This window comes from Carassius gibelio, chromosome B25, assembly GCF_023724105.1.
Source record: "Carassius gibelio isolate Cgi1373 ecotype wild population from Czech Republic chromosome B25, carGib1.2-hapl.c, whole genome shotgun sequence".
Lineage (NCBI taxonomy): Eukaryota > Metazoa > Chordata > Actinopteri > Cypriniformes > Cyprinidae > Carassius > Carassius gibelio.
The window spans coordinates 16634321-16657514 of record NC_068420.1 but is presented as its reverse complement, the minus strand read 5'-3'; the positions used below and the strand labels follow the sequence as shown (position 1 = coordinate 16657514).

Sequence of the window (23194 nt, the reverse complement as noted above, 5' to 3'; positions counted from 1 at the left end):
GCAATGACAGGACCGGGCTAATATGTTCATACTTCCTGGTTCTAGTAAGAACTCTTGCTGCTGCATTTTGGACTAGCTGTAGTTTGTTTGACTTCAGATTCCAGACTGAGAAACGCTGGTGGCTGGTACCCTACACTACACTGAAACGGAGAGAGGCTCGTAGCTGACACTGGCAACGAATTGTGGGCGTACTCCACCATAGAGAGTTGTTGACTCCAGGAAGAAGGATTCTTGGAGACCAAACATCTCAATGTCCTCTCTAAATCTTGGTTGGCTCGCTCAGATTGTTGCTTTGGGGATGATAACCCGACGACAAGCTAACTGACGCTCCTAATAATTTGCAAAACTCTTTCCAAAATTTGGATATAAACTGAGATCCCCTGTCTGAAACCACGTCTACCGGGAGCCCATGAAGTCGAAAGACGTGATCTAAAACAGTAACCGCTGTCTCCTTGGCTGTCGGTAATTTGGGCAAGGGAATGAAATGTGCCACATTCGAGAACCGGTCCACTATGGTCAAAACGACCATCATGCCATTAGAGGGCGGGAGGTGGTAACAAAATCTAGAGCGATATGGGACCAGGGTCTCGAAGGGACAGACAGCAGTTGAAGAAGCCCATCAGGAGGTCGGTTAGATGTCTTACCACTGGCACAAACTGAACAAGCCACAACAAAATCGCAGACATCGCGAGCCATACATGGTCACCAGAATCGTTGTCTAACCAAACCATTAGTTCTACTTATCCCTGGGTGACAAGCCATGCTGGAACAATGACCCCACTGGACAACTTCGGACCTTAACTCCTCTGGCACAAATAAGCGGTTCGGTGGGCAACCCGACGGAGGCATTACCCCTTCTAAGGCCGTCTTGATAATCGGGCGAGTTGGAGAGCCCGAACGGCATCACCAAATATTCAAAGTGCCCTTTGAAGGGGTGTTAAAGGCAGTTTTCCATTCATCCCCCTTCCTCATGCGGACCAAATGATAAGCATTACGTAAATCCAATTTAGTGAATACAGATGCTCCCTGCAACCTCTGGAAAGCTGAAGACATGAGTGGTAACGGATAAGTGTTCTTAATAGTAATGTTATTCAATTCTCGGTAATCAATACAAGGTCACAGCGAGCCATCCTTCTTACCCACAAAAAAGAACCATGCCCCCGCTGGAGAAGAGGAAGGATGGATGAACCCAGAGGCTAAGGAATCAGAAATGTATTTTTCCATGGCCTCCCTCTCAGGAATAGAAAGAGAGTATAACTTGCCTTTAGGCGGAGATTTACCTGACAATAAGTCTATGGCACAGTCGTAGGGACGATGCGGAGGAAGAGAAGCAGCCCGGGATTTACTGAACACTTCCTTCAGGTCCAGATACTCAACGGGCACGTTTGGCAAAACCATGGTCTCCTTCTGAAAAACAAAAACAGGAACAACAGGACAAGTAGAAACCAGACAAGACTCATGACAACTTTCACTCCACAATGTGACAGTGTTAGAACCCCATTCCACTCGTGGATTATGTTTGAACAACCAGGGGTGACCTAAAACAATGGGAGCAACAGGGGAGACCATGAGGAAAAAGGATATGATTTCTTGATGGTTTCCAGATGTAATCAGTGTGATGGGTTCTGTATGGTGTGTGACGTGAGGCAGTTCCTGGCCATTGAGTGCAGTGACATGGATGGGGAGAGACACAGGAAGGACAGGAATGTTCAGGTGATGTGCAAGTGAAGAATCAATGAAATTACCTTCGGCTCCGGAGTCCAGAAGGGCTTGATATTCATGATGTTGATTCTTCCACCGCAGTCTCACCGGAAGGATGGTCGATGATGTTGGTGAGGACTTCTCAGCGGAGATCCCACCCGATAGTAGCCTCAGATTTACTATCAGGCTGACTCTTTTACCGGGCAAGGTGTTATGGTCAGAGCCTCCACAGTATAGACATAGTCCTTGGGATCTCCGCCATTCCCTCTCCCTCTTGGACAGCCGAGCTCTACCCACCTGCATGGGCTCGTGATCGTCGACAGAACTGACCGTGTTCTCTCGACTCAAGCGCCCCCTACCAGGAGAGAAGGGAGGCCTGTAAGGACTGTGTTGGCGGCCCAGACGATTAAACCTGGCCTCCACCCGCAACGCCAGGTCAATGAGTTCGTTGAGAGTAGGGGGAAGCTCGAGGAGGTAGATCTCCTGCTGAACACGGTCGGATAACCCATGCAGGAATCTATCCCACTGCGCCACCTCGTTCCACTGGCACGCGGCCGCCAGGGTACAGAACTCGATGGAGTATTCGGTTACCAATGAAGATCCTTGCCGGAATTCCGAGAGACGATGGGCAGCCTCCCTGCCGGTCGCGGCCCGGTCGAAGACTCTCTTCATTTCGTCCGATAGGAGGTGGAACGATGCACAACACGGGTGTTGATTCTCCCACACCACCGTTCCCCATAAGGCAGCCTTGCCAGAGAGAAGTGTGAGCGTGAACGCTACTTTGGATTCCTCAGTAGCGAAAGTGCGGGGCTGTAGAGCGAAATGCATCGAGCATTTGTTCTACAAAAGGTTGGCTCACCCGCATAGTTCTCCGGCGCCGGAAGTCGTGGCTCTGGCCGGAAGTGGTCCTGGGGAATTCCCGGGGGAATGGACGGCGCAGGCGGTGCGATGGGCGCAGTGGGAGACGTGAGCTGATGGATCTGCTGGGTGAGCTCGGACACCTGTGCCACCAGCACTTGGACAGCGCGTCCGGTGTTCGAGATACTCTCCTGCTGCTGATCCATTCTTTTGACACTGTGGTGCATGAAGACGGTGAGAGTATTGGTGCTCGCTGCTTCCATGTTGGTGAGATCGTTCTGGGACGGCTGGTGAAAGGACAGTCTGGAAACAATAGCGAGTTTAAAGTTTTAATGAGAAGATATGGCGATGGTACATAAACAAACAATGACGATGAGACAGCAATACTCCAAGGGGATGGTGAAGCGGTGAGAAGTCCAGACGGTGGTGGAGAGAAGGTGAGTAATCCGGATGCAGATGGCGTGAGGCAGCAGGAGAGAGTGGCACAGGAACTGCGGGGAATAGAGCCGAAGGTAAGTGTCCGTGGCTGAGGGAACGTGCGAAGAGTGGATGAGGTTCTGGGGAAACACCGACATCCAAATGCAAAACAACACTGAATCCAGACGGGGGGTAAACACATCGAACATTGAACAACGATCTCACAGACACAAGATGTGAGACAAGCCATTATATAGTGGATGAGTAATGAGTGGCAGCTGTTGCTGATACAATTAACGGAGACGCCCATAACTAATCAGTCAATTTTGGCGTCACTTTGACAGCGAATAACTTTACATCTGAGGCTTTTAAAGACTCCGTTTGTCCATTATTTATTTCTAAAGATACACGACAATGTATAAAGGGCTCCATTACCTTCTATGTTACATTATGGCCCCGTATAAACAGTTTTTGTAAAAAATAGGCTAACGATTGCGTCATAACCACTCGACTCTCTGTCACATTACCGTACAGATAGGAGGAGAAGCTCGCAGGCAATTAACTTAATATGGCGTACTGGCGTTACATTTTAAAATACTATACAAAATAATTAATCAGAATACTTACTCCTGCTCACTCAGGACAAAGAACTCCCCGCTCAAGCTCGCCGTCTCTGCAAGATTAACGATGGCAGTTTGCACGCACAGCTACTAGAAGATTTACATCTGTCAGACAGGTTGCTGACGTCGTCAAGCTTCGTTTGAGTCTGCACGTCAGAAACGGAAGTGCTAAAAAACGCTAAAAATGGGCTTCAATTGTCTCAATTGAGTTCCAATGGGGTCGCTGTGTCCATTTCTTTTACTGTCTATGTGCCTCACATGGAGCCGGTGTCGGCATCTTTGTACGAGGCGGCGCCCACTTTCAGCACCTTGCTGCGGTCCACGCTGTTGCACCTGTCTTGCAAGCAATCTAACTTCATGAACTCGAACTATCAGCTGTTTGTGAGGTTTCAGTGCATCTCTTGAAGATGATGTGGAGTTGTATTACTACACTGTCCCCTTTATTGTCAAATACAGCATGATTCATCTCTGCCAAACATCTTCACATAATACTTTCACATTATCTGATCCAGACCGTCGCAAAACTCAATTTAAACAGCGCAAAATGACTGCCAGTGGACGTTATAGGTAGAAATTATTATATTTCTGTTTTTATTCACACAATAAATATTTAAACTAGTTTTCATGAAAATTCGTGTAGTTTTAGGAAAAATCAGGGAGCAGCAAGGCTTTGTGATTTATTTAGACAAAGTTATTGACTATGCAAATTTCAAAACGGTCAAAATGATGCCGTGTTCATTCTAGTGTTAAAGATAATTACCATAAGTTTAAATGTTGCGGTTAAAATGACTGCTGGGGGCCGTTCTAGTGTTAAAACTGCATGATAAGGGAACTCAGTTTTCTCAAACGCACTTCAGTGTCATGTTAAAAATATTAGGTTAGATTAGATTAACTTTATTGTCATTGCCAGTGTACAGTACAAATATTCATACAAATATAAATATATGTGAATATACTATATGTACAGCTATGCACAGTATATACATTATACAGTACTGAAGTAGTGCAGTATTACAGAGGACAAATTACAGGTGTGGACATGGGATGGAGTTCAATTGTCTGATTGACTTAAATATATGAGAATGATAGTCAAAACACCATAAAAGAGCATGATTTTATGTAAATTAATATGAAAAAACTTTCAGCTGTGTTGGGGGCCCTGTCAAGATTCTTTTCATGGGGCCCAAAATCCTCAGCAGCACCCCTGCACACACACACGGTGACTGAAGAAAAGGGAAGTGAATAGTGACTAGGTAAGATAATAAGTTTAACAGGTAATACAAAGAAACGGTAACTAACACATTGAATAAAACTTACAATTTTGAAGTAAAAACGGAAAAACAACAACATCGAAAGTTCACAGTGTTAATTTACAGTGAAATGATCACACAGTTCATAACATAAACATTAGTAAGAGACATATGTTTGCAGGAAAATGATAAGGATGACAAAACACTGAAAGTTGAAAGAAATCAATAATTTCTAGTTCTAAAAAGATCATTTTTCACAGGAATCTAACGCAGGAAAAAATAATTTTTTAGAAAAGATACTACCTACTTATCTGTAGCTGTATTTGTTTCTAAATATCACAGGAATTTAAATATTATAGTAATTTGTGTATATGTAATTTATAAGTATTTATTATTTATTTCATACATTTAGCACCTTTTATACAAACGGATTGTTATTGCAACTAAAAGTAATTTGTGTAAATAAAATATTACAGTACTTACAGTAACTTCTATGCATGTATTATATGATATTACGGCATATTATGTTATATTTCTATATATTTAATGCATTTATCACTTTTATACATACAAACATTATTACATTACCAAGTGTAATTTGTATAGAAATGTATGTAGTATATACATATATATATATATATATATATATATATACTTACAGTAGGAGGTAAATATATAACCAATGTTATATCATATTTCTCTCTTTATTTAATACATTTATCACCCTTTATACATAGAGAATGTTATTACTTACAGTAGTTTCTACAGTGGGGTCCAAAGGAATGTTTCAAATGTATTTATTTATTCTTCATTATTTCCGTTATCTCCAGCCTCTGTTTCTGAATCCTGTCCTACAGCAAAACATGGATTTTATTTTTTTTCATACATAACTGTCAACAATTATATAAAGTGCTCTGAGAGGTTACAGTGAAACGAGATCAACAGCACTTCGCAGTGCTGTTAACACAATGCTTGACCTCAGATGCTTCTCACTTCAACTCAAGTAGGCCACTTTCCTGATAGCAAAAGAGAAACTTCATTAAAAGTTGTAATATGTTTGTATTTAGGAAGGCTGTGGCATTACATCTGTAGTGATTGTTCCCATTGGCTCGCACTGTATGGCGCCCTCTTCCGGTGGACTCTGGCGCGTGCGCGGCGGCGGTGGGACACGTTCAGCTTCCGGTGGCTGTCAAATGCCTGAGCGTCGGGTAAAATACATTTATGTGTGGCAAATATTTGATATTTTATGATGTTCAAGTTTAGAGTGATGAGTACTCTGTTTGAAGTAATCTGTGTGTTGATGCTTGAGTGAGTTTCTTCAGTGAAACAGTGGGGGAGCTAACGGCTAGGCTAACGTGCTTCACATGTAAACAAACACAGTAACAGTTAGTGCTAAACAAAGCGACTATTAAACCAACTGTTGCATTAAATCAGTCACATATTCCAATACCTAGTCTGAGATCATATGATTAATACGTTTCTATCATGGGTTTGGGTTCGCTAGCTGATATTAACCCAGTTAACAGCTAATCTGCAAAGCTCTCAGTCTCGCTGAAAAGTTATTCAGTTTTTTTTACATGATTTTATCTACATCTGCTGAAATCATATTATATATGAATTATATAAAAACTGCATTTTTTAGAGCTAACACAAGAAGATGGCAAGTATACAAACCTATTTAATGGAAATATTATAATGACTTTATAAATACATGTCATATAATGATAATACAAAGTATTATCTATATATGTCTATCTATGGTAAACTGAAAAAGAAAAATATAAGTTATCAATATCATTTAAAATATAATGACGTGTATAATTTTTTTCCATGTACAAAATAAATATTGAACGGGTTTATATAAAAATTTAAAATAAATTAATTTATAAATATATTCAATTCATTTAAATTAATAATTTTTCAAGATATATATATTGTATGTACATGATATTTTGACGCCACTACTCACAGTCTACGTTTTACCTCAATGAACAGCACTTATTATTATAATATAATAAATAAATTATATATATATATATATATATATATATATATATATATATATATATATATATATATATATATATATATAGCGAAAATATAATTATTTATAAATATATTCTTTTTAATGATTATTGCTACTGTATTATTATAGAATATAATGATAAATTAATATATATATATATATATATATATATATATATATATATATATTTATATATATATATATATTGACACTAGACTCATAATTCTACATGTTTTGCATTATTCATGGAAATAATTTCTTATTGTCTGTTATTCCTGGGATATCTGCTGTGTGTGTTTCAGTGTTGGGGATGCAGCCGTCTCTCCCGTCAGCTGCGGTCAAAGAGCTGGTCTGCTCCTGTCTGCATCGAGACCCAGTAGCGGCGGATCTGCGCTGCAGCCTCTTCGTAGCCGCCGTCCAGAGCTACAGACGCGACTCAGCGCTCAGACCCTTCCCTCCTCGCTACCTTACAGGAGAGGTCAAGGATTTTGAGGAGCTGGTAATACACTCGAAGAATTTCAACTCTCTGTGTTGTTGGCCTTTCTAAGTAGACTCATTTCACATGTGTTCCTCCCAGCTAAAGGACGTGGATACTTTGCCAAACGTGAGAGATCTTGTGCGTCTGGGACATGGTGATGGAGATCATCATCTGGCTCTTGTGCACTGGGTTCTGTCCTCCAAGAGTTTTGCTGTAAAGACCCTGCAGAAAGAGGAGGTATTGCTGAACTTCGTTGAGATCTGTGCATTTTCCATATGAATCTGATTCAGACTCCTCTCAATGTTTCTTTAAAATAAATAAATTCTTGTCATAAGAAGAAAAGTGGTAAATGAAAAAAGAAAGCAATGCAGTTTTATTTAACGGTTCCAGCAGACTGTTCAGATACATGATGAATTAATTAATCCACTTATTACGAGAGAATGTTCAAAGAGGCATACGTTTAAATGATGCTAAAAGAACCAGCCATTAGTTCACAGATGGAGCAACACAAGAAGCACTCTATGTTAGTGATTCACTAAAGAAGAGTCAGTTGTTCAATTCAGTCAGGAATGGGATTAAATCATTTGATTTATTCACTTAAAAGATTCATTTTAGTGTGATATTTAATTGCATTGGTGCAAAAATCAGAATGGTGAAAGAACATAATACCATATAAAGCATTAGGTTTTGGTATTCTGGACTAGTCATTCAGAGTCTAGACTAGTCTGTTTAGTTTTGGATGTCTTGTAGTTCACTTGTGTTCAATATCCCTGCATCAGTTTGCCAGACTCAGCCAGCTGACTCAAAGCGAGGGCGTTTCGGCTCCGGCTCCAGACTTCCTCTTCGAACTGCAGTACTGTGATTTGCTCAACTCCAAGTTCGAGCGGACGCGGGCCGGACGAGAGCTCATCTATGCGTTCCACGGCAGCAGACTGGAGAACTTCCACTCCATCATACACAACGGATTACACTGCCATCTCAATAAGGTCAGGATGCGCTGCGCTGGTGGATGAGCCTCTCTTAGACCTGTTTTGGATGCTCTCCAGCCCGGCTTTTTGATTGTTATAGAAGACTGCGAATAAGTGTTTGACTCTCCCTTATCAGTTCATGTTTAGATGATATGTGGGAAAATGAAAATTATAACTCCAGTGTTGTCTTGCTTGTTGGTTCGGCAGTTACACTGTAATTAAAAATGATATTTCAGACCTCACTGTTTGGGGAGGGCACATACCTGACCAGTGACCTCAGCATGGCCATCCTTTACAGTCCTCATGGTAACGGATGGAGGGAAAGCGTTCTCGGGCCTTTGATCAGCTGCGTGGCCTTGTGTGAAATCATCGATCATCCCGATGTGAAGTGTCAGATGAAGAAGAAAGGTAAGCTGACAAAGTCTGGGGTCAGTAAGATTTGAACGAGACCTCTTATGCTCTGCTAAGCTGCATTCATTTGATCAAAAATTCAGTAAAAATTATAATAGTGCTGAGATATTATTTCCATTTAAAATCACTATTTTCTATTTGAATATATTTTAAAATGTAATTGAACGCTTTGATGTGAAGCTGAATTTTCAGCATCATTCCTCCAGTCTTTGCTGCTCAAGAAACATTTATTATTATCGTCAAACAGTTGAAAAAAGTTATGCCGCTGTATATTTGTTCATCTTTTGTATCATTATAAATGTCTTCACTGTCACTTTTGAGTAATCAAATGAATCCTTGCTTAGTGAAATTGTTAATTTCATAAGAAAAAAAAACTAGTGCATGTGTTTAAGCTGTTGATTCTTTTCAACAAAATAAAAACAAACACTGATTTGATTTTTATTCCAGTTTTGTGTCCATTAAGATCCCATCGCAGCAGATATCTAGCATTCCTCTCTCATTGTGTGTTTCAGACTCCGAGAGCGTTGACCAAAAGCGTCTGAGGGCCAGGAACAGTGAAGGAGGCGAGGTGCCCGAGAAATACTTTGTGGTGACCAACAACGAGCTTCTGAGAGTGAAGTACCTGCTGGTGTATTCTCAGAGACGCTACCGATCACGGTGAGTTACGCATTGTTGCATTTCAGCTGAAGCCTTAGCTTTTTCTTTTGCTGTACTTTGATCATTCAAAATACTGAAAGTTATGGTTCACCCGAAATAACTGTTTCTGTGTTCATTCTGTTTTCTGTGGAACACAAATGGAGACAATTTTCCTAATGTCCAAGTCACACTTTTCTAGGGCTGTAGTACTCGAGTCCGGTCTTGGACTCGAGTCCGGACTCGAGACATTTTTCTGTCGTCTCGGACTTGTCTCGGACTCGTTGAATTTGCACTCGGACTTGTCTCGGACTTGGCCATTGCACTCGCCAAGTCTTCTAGTTGGTCTCGACCGAGTCCAGCAAAAAAAATAAAATAAAAAATGTCTCCTTCAAAACAAAACCACATTTGCATGATGTCGCGACTGAAACTGTGTGGAAAACGCTAGGCGCGCCGCTCTCCTTATTTCCAAAGCACTCTGTAATCTGCGCTCGCGCTCCAGTGGCGTCTGCTGTTGCTGGGCAACCATGACCCGCTCTTCATGATGACGCAGAAGTTTCAGCAAAGAATAAATGGAATTCCAGCACTTAAAATCACTTGCAGTAGCTCTGCTAATAGATTCATTTAAAAAATGGCTATCCTTGTACAACTATGATAATCTGTTTCTCCATCTTGCCTTAGCTTTCAGTATTGTTCCGGGAAAGGATGTGCATGACCAGTGGTGCACTTACTGCGACCTGAAAAGTTTAGATGTTTCTAATTTAATTTTCTACCTGTTAGATTGTGTTTTATTTACGTCTACACCTAGATAGCCTTTTTTTTTTATATCAATAAACGCGTATTAATGTATAGCCTTATGCAACAATTACATATGTAAATTTTAAAAACTTTATATATGACATTACATATTTGCATTTTCATGTAACAGCCAGTATTTGTATCTGTAACAATCACAAAATTTTTCCTATCTGCATTCGGATACAACATCGTAGCCTACAGTTACTTGATAAGACCGTTATGACTTTTTATATATTTTTTCGTAGTTATCACTGAACAAGTATGTCGTGTTAAACTGAATATTATATACTGAATAATTATTAATTTCTAAAATAATATTTATCATGCAAGCAGAGAGATGTCATGACAAACGTGTCATAGTGATCATTTGAACACGACTGAATCCATTCAATGCACACATTCTCATTACGCAGAACACTTTAAGCGAGTCTATAATGTATAGTCGACTTCACTAAACAGATGTGTGTGTTCCGCGCAAACCAGCAAAACATAAAGATGCAAACATGTAGGACAAGTAGACAATGTATCCATATCTATGTTGATTATTAGCCTCTTGAGAGAGAACTGATTTGGTTTTTGAGAGACTGAGACGCGCAGCGCGGCTGTTTGATTGGTGAGCGCGCTGTGCTTATTCCATTCATTCGTATCATGGTAGCCTAAGCTTTCAATATTTGCCTTTTAAATATATACAAATAATATAACGTGTAGCTATGATGTATTATTATAGGTAAAATTACTCTTGCAATGCTCTGATTTCTGAGAGATAAACAGAGAGGCGACAACAATGCGGTGTTTGATTTGCGCTCTTTTCACTCAGAAAGTTTACATTCATTCACTTCTGGCGCTGATCCCCTGGCTCACCTGTTATCTAGCAAACACCAGACTGTGTCAGCTTCAGCCGAGTATTCAGGCAGAATTATTCCTTGAGCGTTATTCGTTTTTTAAGCCATTATCCTTGCCATTCCGAATAAGGTATTCGGCTTCAGGCACAACCCTAATTATTACATTACATATTTTATTTTTACATGCAACATAGATAAGGTCATATAGTAACAGCTCCACGCAATATTGTAATTCTAAAATTCTGTATTTATGTGCGCATGCCCAGTAGAGCCAAACGTATCCATTCTAGCCTTGCTGCGTGCATTTGTCATATCCCGAGCTTTGCGTGTGTCTGTGCACTGTGCCAATTAGGCATAGTCATATACATTTTTGACCACAGATATAATGTCAACAAAAAATAAAGTACATAAAAATTATTTGACCTTACAGTTCCAAACTTTGTTTGTTTATCCAAGTTTAGCTCCCAGGGTCGGACTGGGGGTAAAACCAGTACTCATTAGCAAGGCCCCAAAGGAAGAGAGGGCCCTTGAAAAGTATGAATCTGAAATATATATTTTTTACCTGGATATTTTCATGGGTGGGGGCCATGGGGGCCCATCAGGACTGCCTATGCATAGGGCCCAGGATCTTGTTTAACGCCCCTGTTAGCTTTAACCCTAATTATACACACTTGAACCTAATCAAGCTCTTACTAGACACACTAATCTTCCAGGTGTTTTAAGGCCAGTTGGAGCTAAACTTTTCAGGACATTGGCCATCCAGGATGTAGTTTGGAGACCCCTGTCCTACAGAGTTGTTACTTTGCACATGCTTTTTGATCATTACAAATAATTCACGAGTTCACACTTACATATAATTAACTGAATATTATAATGCGTATTTGGCGTGCTGTCCGGGGAAGGGGCTCCGAGCTCGGGAATGGCCCGAACCTAGAGTACCCCCCCGTATATGAAAGTGTAAAGTGAACTCTAGTGGAGGAGAAGGGGTGGAGGGGGGATGCTGATAAACCGTCAATAGAGACAGGTAGGCTGATTCAGCTGTATTTATACCCTAAGGTTGATTATCTTGAGTGGTTCCACCTGTGCTAATTAGGTTAAGTATCTGACGTGCTTCTCCCGAACCTTGTTATGAAACTACATTAATGTAAAATGATTTTCTTAGAATAGGAGATATGCTTTCTCTCGCATCACAAACATTATCAGTAGTTAAGTATGTGGTCTTGAATAGGACCCTTTTTTCACTCATTTGGACTCGGTCTTGGACTTGGACTCGAAACTTTTGGACTTGGACTTGACTTGGACTCGAACCTCTTTGGACTCGGTCTTGACTCGGTCTCGACTAGTCCTGGACTTGGACTTGACTTGGACTCGACAAAGCCGGACTTGACTACAGCTCTACACTTTTCCATACAGCACCAATAAATAAGAGACTAAAAGCTGTATTATGCTTTATAGCTGTATGTGATGAACAGACCAAAACGAAGTTATTCACCAATCTTCTGATGCAATGGAGTTTTGTGAACGAATCATATAGACTGGTGATGTGATCTGTATCAAATGATTCACTGAAAAGATCTGACTCCAAACAGTGAATCAAGATTTTCAGTGAATAACAAATTAAACTTTTATCTGCCATCTTATGAATTCAGAGGATTTCTAATATAGCACATATAAGTGAAAAAGTTTACTTTTAGGACACTTTTATGTTGGTTTTTGTTTTCATTTTGAATCTTGATAGACCTAGTCATCATTAAAGGTATAGTTCACCCAGAAATGAAAATTTGCTTAACATTTACTCACACTCAGGCTATCTTGAGATGTCGATGAGTTTGTTGTTCATTAAAACAGGTTTGGAGAAATGTAGCATTACCACAAGCACAGCTTTTCACTTCACAAGACATTTATTAATTGACTGGACTGGCATGGATTATTGTGATGTGTTTAATCAGCTGTTGGGACTCTCATTCTGACGGCACCCATTGACTGCAGAGGATCCACTGGAGAGCAAGTGATGCAATGCTACATTTCTCCAAATCTCTTCTGATGAAGAAACAAGCTCACCTACATCTTTGATGAACTATTTCTTTAACTAAACAGAATTGTCATGTTTTTCTGTTGGTTTTAATAGCTTACTGTGTGTGTGTTTGTGTGTAAGTGCCGTTGTCTTCTGATTCCAGACACGCTCAAGGGACGTCGTGGCTCGTCAGACATCATTTTGCCGTCATGATGGGCCTGTATCTCCTGCTCCTCATATTCATCGGTGCCTTCAACTCGTCTGCTTTTCAGTCGTTCTGGTACAGAATGTTCCGGTGACCCTGATCACACACATCACATAAAATCCAAAGTGCCTTTAACTCACGAAAGAGGGAAGAAATTGACTCAGGAACGATTTTCTTTAACTCAACATGACATTCCTTGGTTTTTACACGCTATTTTCTTCAGATTCACATAAACACACACTGTAGAATGAGCACTAATGTTAGCAGATGCAGCCGAGCACCAACAATGTTTCATGTTAGCATGTAGCCTGGTTTTTCTTTATTCTAATCATGGATTCACTATATTAGTTACAAACAAATGATCAGACAAAGCGCTGTTTTTACCTGCCGTTTCAACGTAGACATTGGCAAAATTGCTGCTTATATTACGAATAATCATGTAGGGAGATACGTGTGCTTTTCTAGTAGATCTATTTTAGTTTTGGGGCACGTTCACACATTCTTAGACCACTGTACTATGTCTAGATTAAGTCAGCTATGCAGAAGACCCATGCTGTGGTGGTCAGTATCATTAAAACTAATGAAAATTAGTCTTGATATTGCATAAATGTCTCTAACTTGAATTATTCCAGAGGATCCGAATTGTGAAATGATTTAAATAAATAAATACAACAATGTTACAGTGTGTTTCTTAAGGGCAGAGTGAAAAATTGTCTGTGGTTGTAGTTTATGGCTCTTGGCGCGATAAACATTTTGTCTGGCCACTGTTTTTATCAATCAAAAACAAAAGCAGCGTGTTTTTCATCTGGAGAAGCGGAGACTGAATTGTGAGAACCATAGACTATATATATATATATATATATATATATATATATATATATATATATATATATATATATATATATATATATAATTTTTTTTAGCAGTTTTTGTAATTTTACATTTTGTTAACCTTGTCATCTTTATCTATATAGCACTTTTAACAATACAGATTGTGTCAAAGCAGCTTTCAGTATCAAGTATGAAAATAGTGTGTCAATCCAAAAGTGGTGGACACATAATAACTTCCTTTTTCATCCATTTCATTTACGCATTTATTAAAATCAAAATATTAAAAAAATGTATAAAGTGCTGATTTGTTGGATGTTTGGAGGCATATTATGAACAGTGTTTTATGCCAACAGGTTTATCAGAATACACTGTATCTTTCCTTGATGCAGTTTCATGAGAGACAGACATCAGAAGAACAGTGGACAGGTTGATCTGTTATGGATCAGAGCTTTGTTCTGGCTCATGGATGGACGTCTGATTGCAGGCTCATAAACACATTGTTATTCAGTAACAGGCCAGACAGGACAGACATTTTTAGTCATGAAATGCATTAATAAAAATAGCTGCTTTTTATGCTACATTTTAGAAATGGATGACATTATTTGGATTAAAATGTAGAATCAGTTTGTTGCAGTTGGACAGACGGGCCAAACACACAAAGAGTTATTCTGTTGAAGGAATATTGAAATAATTGTGTGTGTGTGTGTGTGTGTGTGTGTGTGTGTGTGTGTGTGTGTGTGTGTGTGTGTATATATATATATATATATATATATATATATATATATATATATATATATATATATATATATATATACTGTGTGTGTACAGTATTTATAATGCATTTTTGTATTTTATTATACATTTCACACACATATACAGTGTGTGTATATATATATATATATATATATATATATATATATATATATATATATATATATATATATACAGTACAGACCAATAGTTTGGAAACATTACTATTTTGAATGTTTTTGAAAGAAGTTTCTTCTGCTCATCAAGCCTGCATTTATTTGATCAAAAATACAGAAAAAACAGTAATAGTGTGAAATATTATTACGACTTAAAATAATAGTTTTCTATTTGAATATACTTTAAAATAATAATGATTTATTCCTGTGATGCAAAGCTGAATTTTCAGCATCATTCCTCCAGCCTTCAGTGTCACATGTCACATCCAGTCGATCACATGATCAATTAGAAATCATTCTAATATTCTGATAAAAAGTACCACATGTTCTGAAAAAATATTAAGCAGCAGAACTGTTTCCAACTTTGATAATGAATCATATTAGAATGATTTCTAAAGGATCATGTGATAATGATCCTAAAAATTCAGCTTTGCATCCCAGAAATAAATGATAATTTAACGTATAATACATTTAAAAACAGTTATTTTAAATTGTAATAATATATCACAATATTACATTTTTTTCTGTATTTTTGATCAAATAAATGCAGGCTTGATGAGCAGAAGAAACTTCTTTCAAAAACATTAAAAATGGTAATGTTTCCAAACTTTTGGTCTGTACTGTATATACACACACACACACTGTATATGTGTGTGAAATGTATAATAAAATACAAAAATGCATTATAAATAAAATTATTTTCAACATAATATAAAAATATATTATTTGGTATTCAGAAATTATTTAGTAATTTTAGATATAATTTATCATGTAATTTAAGTGAATTTATCAGTATTACTGGCTACAATTCATTAAAAGCATTTTGTCATAATTAAAACAAAGCTGAAATATATTTCCTATTTATGTCAAAAAAGAATGATCGGGATCAAATTCACCTGTAGGTTCTGATGGCAGACGGGTGGGTGTTCTCGCGCACACCTGCCGGAGCGATGCAGACACACGTGCGCTTCTGGTTTTCCATCTGTTTCTTCTGGGTAGATACGAACCAGCCCTTCATCAAATTTCCCCAGGTAGACCCAGGTGCCTCCACAGCTTCCTCCCGAGAGTTTAGCACAGGCTGGACAACAACCGCAGATCCCAGAGCTGATTCCACCCTGACACTGGAGCTTCAGCGCTCCACGAGGGGAACAATGGATGCGTTCGCAGGGTGGACAGTGCAAGGCTTCGAGGATCTGCTTGCCCTCCAAGGTGGACATCTCCACAGCCATTACAGCAACAGAATCACCAAAATATAGAAGACGCATGGACTCATGGCTGCACTTCACGTTACTAAGATGGGTCGCCTTTTATACAACCCAAGACCACATTTTACTTTCACTCACACTCAAAGAAATCATTCAACTTCACCCAAACAAACCTCCGCCCTTCTTCACATCCAATGGATGATTGGGTGTTATGTTTGAGTCTGGATTTGCTGTCAATTATCCCCAAGTCTTATCTTTACAATCGCTCTGTTGTTTTCTTTTAGTCCGAAAACCAATAAGTTGGACCAAGTGAAGAAGACTGGACCCTTTGTGCGAAGGTCACGTGATCAATAGCACTGGGTGTAATTCACAGTGTGATTGAGATAATCGGCCGCGAGCAACGAGCACAAGATTAGGACACTGGCAGGTTATCTGAGAAAACCTGTGTGGGACTTTTTCATAAGCAGGTACGCAATAAAACGCTGCTTTCAGTCTGGCTTATAGTTTTCTGAACAGTATGGCTCTTCAAACTGTCTCAAAGGTCATACCCTTGACCGGTTTATACTTAATGAACATCTACAGTAGATAAAATATTAGAAGGTAACATTTAGTATAATTTTAACATTTTACATAATTTTTTTAATGTAAAGTACAATAAAAGATGACCCTATTTACCTTCTTATTGTGAATTATATGACAGTGATAAATTCTTGCAAAGAGTAGATTTTTTTTGTATAAATTAAAAAAAACATGTATATGTATATATATATATAGATATTTAAATATTGTAATAATTTATAATAGTAAAAATGTGCCCTTTTGCTTCGCTTCCCGCATGCCTTTCCATTTTGGCTAATTTCGCCAAGCTCTCTTATTTTTGAACCACGTCATAAACAGAATTCAATAAATGTTAAATTAAGGCAATAAATGTGGTCAAACACTTAATTTGTCACACACAGCAGATAGCATTTTTTGTATTTTTTAAGCAATTTTCTGACAAAACTGAGGGGTGAAAATGTTTGCTAAAAAAATGTAAAACTAATAAAATTGTTTATCTATTATTGTCACTATCCATAATTATGCCAAATTTACACCAAAAAGATAGCATACAAGTGCTTTCTTTTTATTTACACAAACTATTTAATGCTGCTCAGAGGTGGCATAAATGCATTTACACAGCATCTGTTATTGTATACTTTGATGCTATGGAAAGAGGTCAAAGCAGCCATAATTTACTCTGGTTTTTATGCAGAATGGGGGGGGGGGATGCCAAAAATATCACTGTAATTGTTTATTTCTTTTTTTTAAAGCCATGGCAAATTATTTTTTTTTTTTAGGTCACAAATAATCATGAAAAAGTCTCAAGAAAACCTGGTGGAACTGTTAAGTTAACAAAATGATTGAAGTCCTGCAGTAAAGTCTTTATTGTTAAAAAATAATAATTAGAAGTAGGGAGAGAAAAAAAGACAAATGGATGAATCGTCCACAATGAGATCTGTTTGAAAAAAATAATAATAATAAATCTGTCATTATTTACTCACCAGTTGAAGGTAGCCATTGAGTTCCATTGTATGGGGGAAAAAAAATTAAAACTACAGAAGTCAATGATTTTCCATCAACTCTTTTGTTACCCACATTCTTACAAATAAATTTTGTACTCAATAGAAGAAACTCATTTAGGTTTGTAACAAATTAAGGGTGACTACATGATTACTTTTCATTTCTGGCTGAACTGTCCCTATTAATCAAATCGAAAAAACATTTATATAATATAAATATATATATAAAATTATATAAAAAGCAAAAGACAAACAAGTGATTTTAATCAACTTTTATTAAATTAGATCTTTATAAAACAGTGCGGAGTCCTATCATCGGCTTCGCTGATCGCAAGTCTCTTTGTCTATCACTGCAAGATGTCGAGATAATGGAAAGCCAAACGACACTTGAAACAACCCTACGTCAACAACCAGTCCCTTATACATCAGCAGATCACGTGAGAACACACTCATTCATTACTGGCATGACTGAGGTCAAATGAGTAACGGCATAATGTGCTGCATTGAAAACATGAGTTATGTTTGTAAATATTCGCATATTTCGCTCTGCAAAAATTGAGGTAATCCTAATAACGCTGCAATGTGTCTTCACAATGGTTCATTTAGAGTGATACTTTTGGTCGTAGAATGCATTACGAACTACAAACATAAAGGAGTTATTTTCAAAGCATTATGCTTATATTTAATACGCTACTTTAGATTTACTTATCTAAATAAATGAGCTCACCATCATCTATGAACAAAAAAAAATGTAACGTCTGATTGAAAACATGATTTATAAACCATATCACCACTTCAGGCTGTACAGGTCGAGTTAATCGGTCTGGTGGCAAAAGTATACCAGCCAAAGCCGATCCAACGACAGATCAATCCGGACTGAAATTTGCATAGAATGTCATTTATTTCCAAGAAATATCAGTCACCGAACAATAACACTCTTTGTTGCCTGGACCGTGACGATTAATCGAAGCTGCAGATTCACATTTGTGAGAAGGACCCCGTTTTTAATTGGGTTTATTATACCGAAGTTCACAGACCAGAGAAAAATGGCGCAGTGAACTGATTCTCTGCATGAACCTCTTGAGGGGAGAGTGTGTGGGACGGGTTCAGAGTTGTCTAGCGTGGGCCTGACTGGGGGGTAAGGTCATGCTGTTAAAGTGTGTGCTTCAGCAATCAGCAAACAATAGCAATGGGTTAAGCCTTGGTCACATGAAATCCTCGTAGTCTTGTGCATAACCGCCGTCGAACTCCCCGTAGTCTGCCAGATCATCTCTCTTTGTGGCTTTTAAACCTCCTCCGGGTAAAACTCCCTTCTTTTTCTTTTTACCTTTGTTTGCCTATTGATAAGAAATATAAGAAAATATATATATTTAGGACCATAATAATAATAATTACAATTAGACAATACAAATGGTACATATTGTGAACAAAATAGGAGAATTCAACAATAAAAAAAAATAAAACATTGAGAAAAAAAAAGCTAGTAATCGTTTGCTATTTTTACTCAAAAATGAACATTTGCTAAAAAATGTGTTCATCCTCAGGCCACCCAAGATGTAGATGAATTTAGAACAGATTTAGAGGAATGTAGCATTGCATCACTTGCTCACCAGTGGATGCTCTGCAGTGAATGGGTGCCGTCAGAATGAGAGCCTAAACTGATGATAAAAACATCACAATAAACCACTCAAGCTCATCAGTTAACATCTTATGAAGAGAAAAACTGCACGTTTATAAATACATAAATAAAAAACTCCATTATTAAGCTGTTGTTCACTTTGAAACTGATGCTTCTGGTTAAAATATGAGTCATAATTCATAATAACGATTCCTCCAGTGAGAAAGTCACAACAAAATCCATGCACATATTTGTTTAGAGCGGTTTTTGCTTGTAAACGATGCTCGATCTGTGCATATTTCTAGAAAAAGAAACATTATGAATACAGCACTTACATTTTAGCCAGAAGCAATGGTTCTAAATTAAAAAGGTCATAATGATGTGTGTTTCACACAAACACGCAGATTTTCACTTCACAAGACATAAACTGATGAGCTGGAGTGGTGTGGATTATTGTGATGCTTTTATCAGCTGTTTGGACTCCGATTCTGACGGCACCCATTCACTGCAGAGCATCCATTGGAGAGCAAGTGATGAAATGCTTAAGTTCTCCAAATTTGTTCAGATGAAGAAACAAACTCATCTACATTTTAGATGCCCAAAGGATGGAGGATCCCCTAAAAATGGAATTTCATACCTTTTCTTGCCTCTGCTTTTCACTCAGTAACACTGTTAGCGAGGTGCTAATTTTCTTAAAGTCCTCAACTTCCACTGCAAGACAGACACAAAATGTCAAACTAATACATAAATCACAAAGTGAATGACAGAAGAACTTTAAAAAATGAAATATGCTTACATGAAAGACACAGGTCCCTAAACAGTGTCTCTAAAAAGCTGGAATAGTGTATTGACTTCTCATAAGAAGAAATCTTTTCTTTTAGCAACCGCTCAAACTCTGTGAAGTCTTCTTTTGTAGAGGGACTCATGGCATCAATTCCTGTAACATTATTTGATACTACACCTACAAATAAGAGTATAAGTGAATGATCAGGGCCAATAATGAGCACAAATGTGGACATGGATGAACAGAAGCACTTACCGAATGCTTCTTTTGCTAGTTCCAAGTCTGAATCCTCCTGTAGTTTTTTTACTCGAAGTTTTTCTGCCAGCTCTTCTTCTGGTGTGAGTTCTGTGCTGTCTTCCGACTCCTCTAACTATTGAAACAAATTAGTGAGTCTTGTTATACCCTTTTATCACGCTTACACTACTATTAAATAAATACAAATTTGTTTTACTTGCCTCAAACTTTTGAACGGTATTGTGTGTTTAAAACAATACAAAATATGACAGTTACAAAATGCGTTAAATAAAACAATGCTTTTGACAAAATATTTAACAACTTAGAAAACATTCAGCATTACTTAACTGAGAAATAGGTCAAATTAAATATTGCAATGTCCGAACTCACTTGTTTAAGGAGCTCCTCTTGTTTTTTTCTTTGTAAATTTTCCTTTTCTTTTATTTTCTCGCTGAGTTTCTTCTTTTCTGTAGGTTTGGCCTCTGTATATGAAAACAAAAACACTGATAAACCTCACAGTTTAATATTGCAACTTTATAAATAACTGCTTTGAAGAATGTGAATTTATGTGTATGTGAATATGTGCATCATTTTCAAGCATGCACATACTTGTGCATGATGTTTTTATAGCCTCATACAAAAAATTAAATAAAAAAAATACACTAGTCAACATTTGCAGTGGATCAAAACCTTCCAGCAAAGTTGTCCTTAAACCAAAACTTTTTTTTGGATCCATTTCAAATGTTGATTACTCTAATTAACGTAGGAAAAAATATATTTTGGGGGAAAACCAAAACATTTCAAAGCATTTCATACAACGATATATACCTGATTTCTTTTCCTCCTCCTTTTCTTCCTCTTCATCATCATCCCAATTATCCTACATGGAAAATGAATTTCAAACCACAAATTAAAACATTTTCACGATGATAGGTAGCATCAAGATAAAAGATGCACTGGAAATCATTAATTTCACAGTTAGAAAGTCAATCTGTCCTAATATTTTGAAAACAATCTACTTTGAGACAGTGAGATAGTTTGAGATGAGCAACAGATGGCAGTCATATTTTGCTTTGAAAAGGCCAAGTTACTTACAGTAAATTAGTCACTGACTACACGCTATTACGATGTTAAAGACATGGCTTTAGCGTGGAATTAACATAATCGCTATGATTTCATTCCCTGACTTACGACAGTAGGTGTACGCCTATGCTAATAACTAACTGAGCACATTACAGGCTAAAACTCATCACCTCCATGTTTTGACCATACGGTTTGACACTCTTGAGTTAGCAAGCGCAGCTAGCTAGAGTTAGCTAAACGTAAATTCTCGAAAGATGAGAGACTTCATCAACTATAAAATAAATAAATGCTAATTTGGATTGGCGAAAGACGAATAAAGCGTTCGCTACTAACTTTGACGTCGTCGTCTTCATCCTCGCCCTCCCATTTGTCATGAACTGCCGCCTTTTTGATGGGCTCCTCGGGGTCGAAACTATCAGCATCTGGACAATAACAGCGCGTTTACACAGATTACTTGCTGACAGCCGTGATTCAAGATGACGGCTGAATAGATGAATCATGTTAATAGAAAATCGTAGGGTCGGAAAATAAAAATAATGGTCGATTTTAGTGTATTTCTCACCCCAGTCATCGGCGTCCGCCATGATGTCGGAGTCTCTGAGGAGAATGAAGGGGTGAAGCTCAACACACGGCACCAACACTTCCACACATTTCAAAATAAAGGCCCACAGTCACATACATGCGAGCCCTGGCTCTTAAAGTGAATAAATCGTGTAATATGAATAATAATGCTCTTAAATATTATTAGATTTGAGTGACTTTTAGCCCACGTGTGTTAGCTTGTGGATGCTAACGTATTATAAACATTAACAAAAGTATCTTTTAGTATATTCATTTAACGTTTTTTTTTATTCTTCTAGAAAATGGTCCAACATTTTGATGACTCATCCTGCACTGAGATGATTTTGTCCAATCAAATTCTTACTGCAATGTCCCTCTCCCTAACCAACTAGTAGGCTAATCATATTAATCTTAGGTGAGGTCTGTAATTTAGCATCAAGGTGAAAGATTTCATTACAGGTTTTACATTGGGTTCAGCTGGTCATGTGAATTCGCCATGTGTACTAACAGAAAGTGGTTTGGTTTGAAAGTAACTTTTGAGCTGTGCTTTATATATTAACAACAGACAACAGACCTCTTTACCCATTAATTTTCATCAAAATCTCATAAATTTGATCGCACTTTAACAAGTAGGAAATCATGCACGCTCCAAAATCCCTGTCTGTACACTCAAGTTCACTCTTTGAAGGAACAGCCATTGTAGTAGAGTACAAAACCATAACATGAAAGCAATCATTCCATATTCAATCCTATAATACACTGCAATAAAGAGTGTTGCCAAGAATTGGGCTACTTTAACCACAGGTTGTTTTTTATGTCTGCAGTTTGAAGCCACCCAAGTAACGTGATATTTAGCCCCTGCAATGCGATTATTAATTGGGAGACCCCCTTGAAATGCCTTAGTTTCGGGCTAGTTTTATTGTGAAAACTGGCAACCCTGCAACCAATGTACTTTACACTCATTGGCTAGTACTAGCTAAAAAATACCCATGTACTGTGTGGGTTGCACTGAATAAATTTCAGCATTGTGGTTTACCTTAATAACATGACATTATATTAATCAATTTACATGATATCACCCCAAACTAGCTTATTTCATATTTATACAGAACATTCGTGTTATAACATGAAACAACTGTATGTGAAACCACCTTCTTACATTAGTCCACTAA

General features: G+C 37.9%; 2 protein-coding genes across 4 annotated transcripts; one reads left to right on the top strand and one right to left on the bottom strand.

Moving 5' to 3' along the window:
* Window positions 1-5901: 5901 nt before the first annotated feature.
* On the top strand, window positions 5902-13896 carry LOC128014721 (protein mono-ADP-ribosyltransferase PARP16). The gene is made up of 7 exons (XM_052598436.1): window positions 5902-6054; window positions 7175-7371; window positions 7450-7587; window positions 8130-8336; window positions 8555-8726; window positions 9242-9386; window positions 13180-13896. Exons 2-7 carry the CDS (start codon window positions 7183-7185, stop codon window positions 13313-13315), a joined length of 987 nt encoding a protein of 328 aa, XP_052454396.1. The 5' UTR covers window positions 5902-6054; window positions 7175-7182; the 3' UTR covers window positions 13316-13896.
* Window positions 13897-17999: 4103 nt separating this feature from the next.
* On the bottom strand, window positions 18000-22225 carry eif3ja (eukaryotic translation initiation factor 3, subunit Ja). Of its 3 annotated transcripts, XM_052598413.1 has the most exons (8): window positions 22024-22183; window positions 21795-21883; window positions 21207-21258; window positions 20769-20860; window positions 20400-20514; window positions 20157-20321; window positions 19998-20071; window positions 18000-19079 (listed from the first exon to the last, which is right to left on the bottom strand). In XM_052598413.1, the coding sequence occupies exons 1-8, from the start codon at window positions 22043-22045 to the stop codon at window positions 18948-18950; spliced, it is 741 nt and encodes a 246-aa protein (XP_052454373.1). In that variant the 5' UTR covers window positions 22046-22183; the 3' UTR covers window positions 18000-18947. The 3 variants fall into 3 exon arrangements, with proteins under 3 accessions (XP_052454373.1, XP_052454372.1, XP_052454374.1); XM_052598412.1 differs by having other exon boundaries at window positions 20157-20514; window positions 22024-22225; XM_052598414.1 differs by lacking the exon at window positions 21795-21883 and having other exon boundaries at window positions 22024-22101.
* Between the last annotated feature and the right edge of the window lie 969 nt (window positions 22226-23194).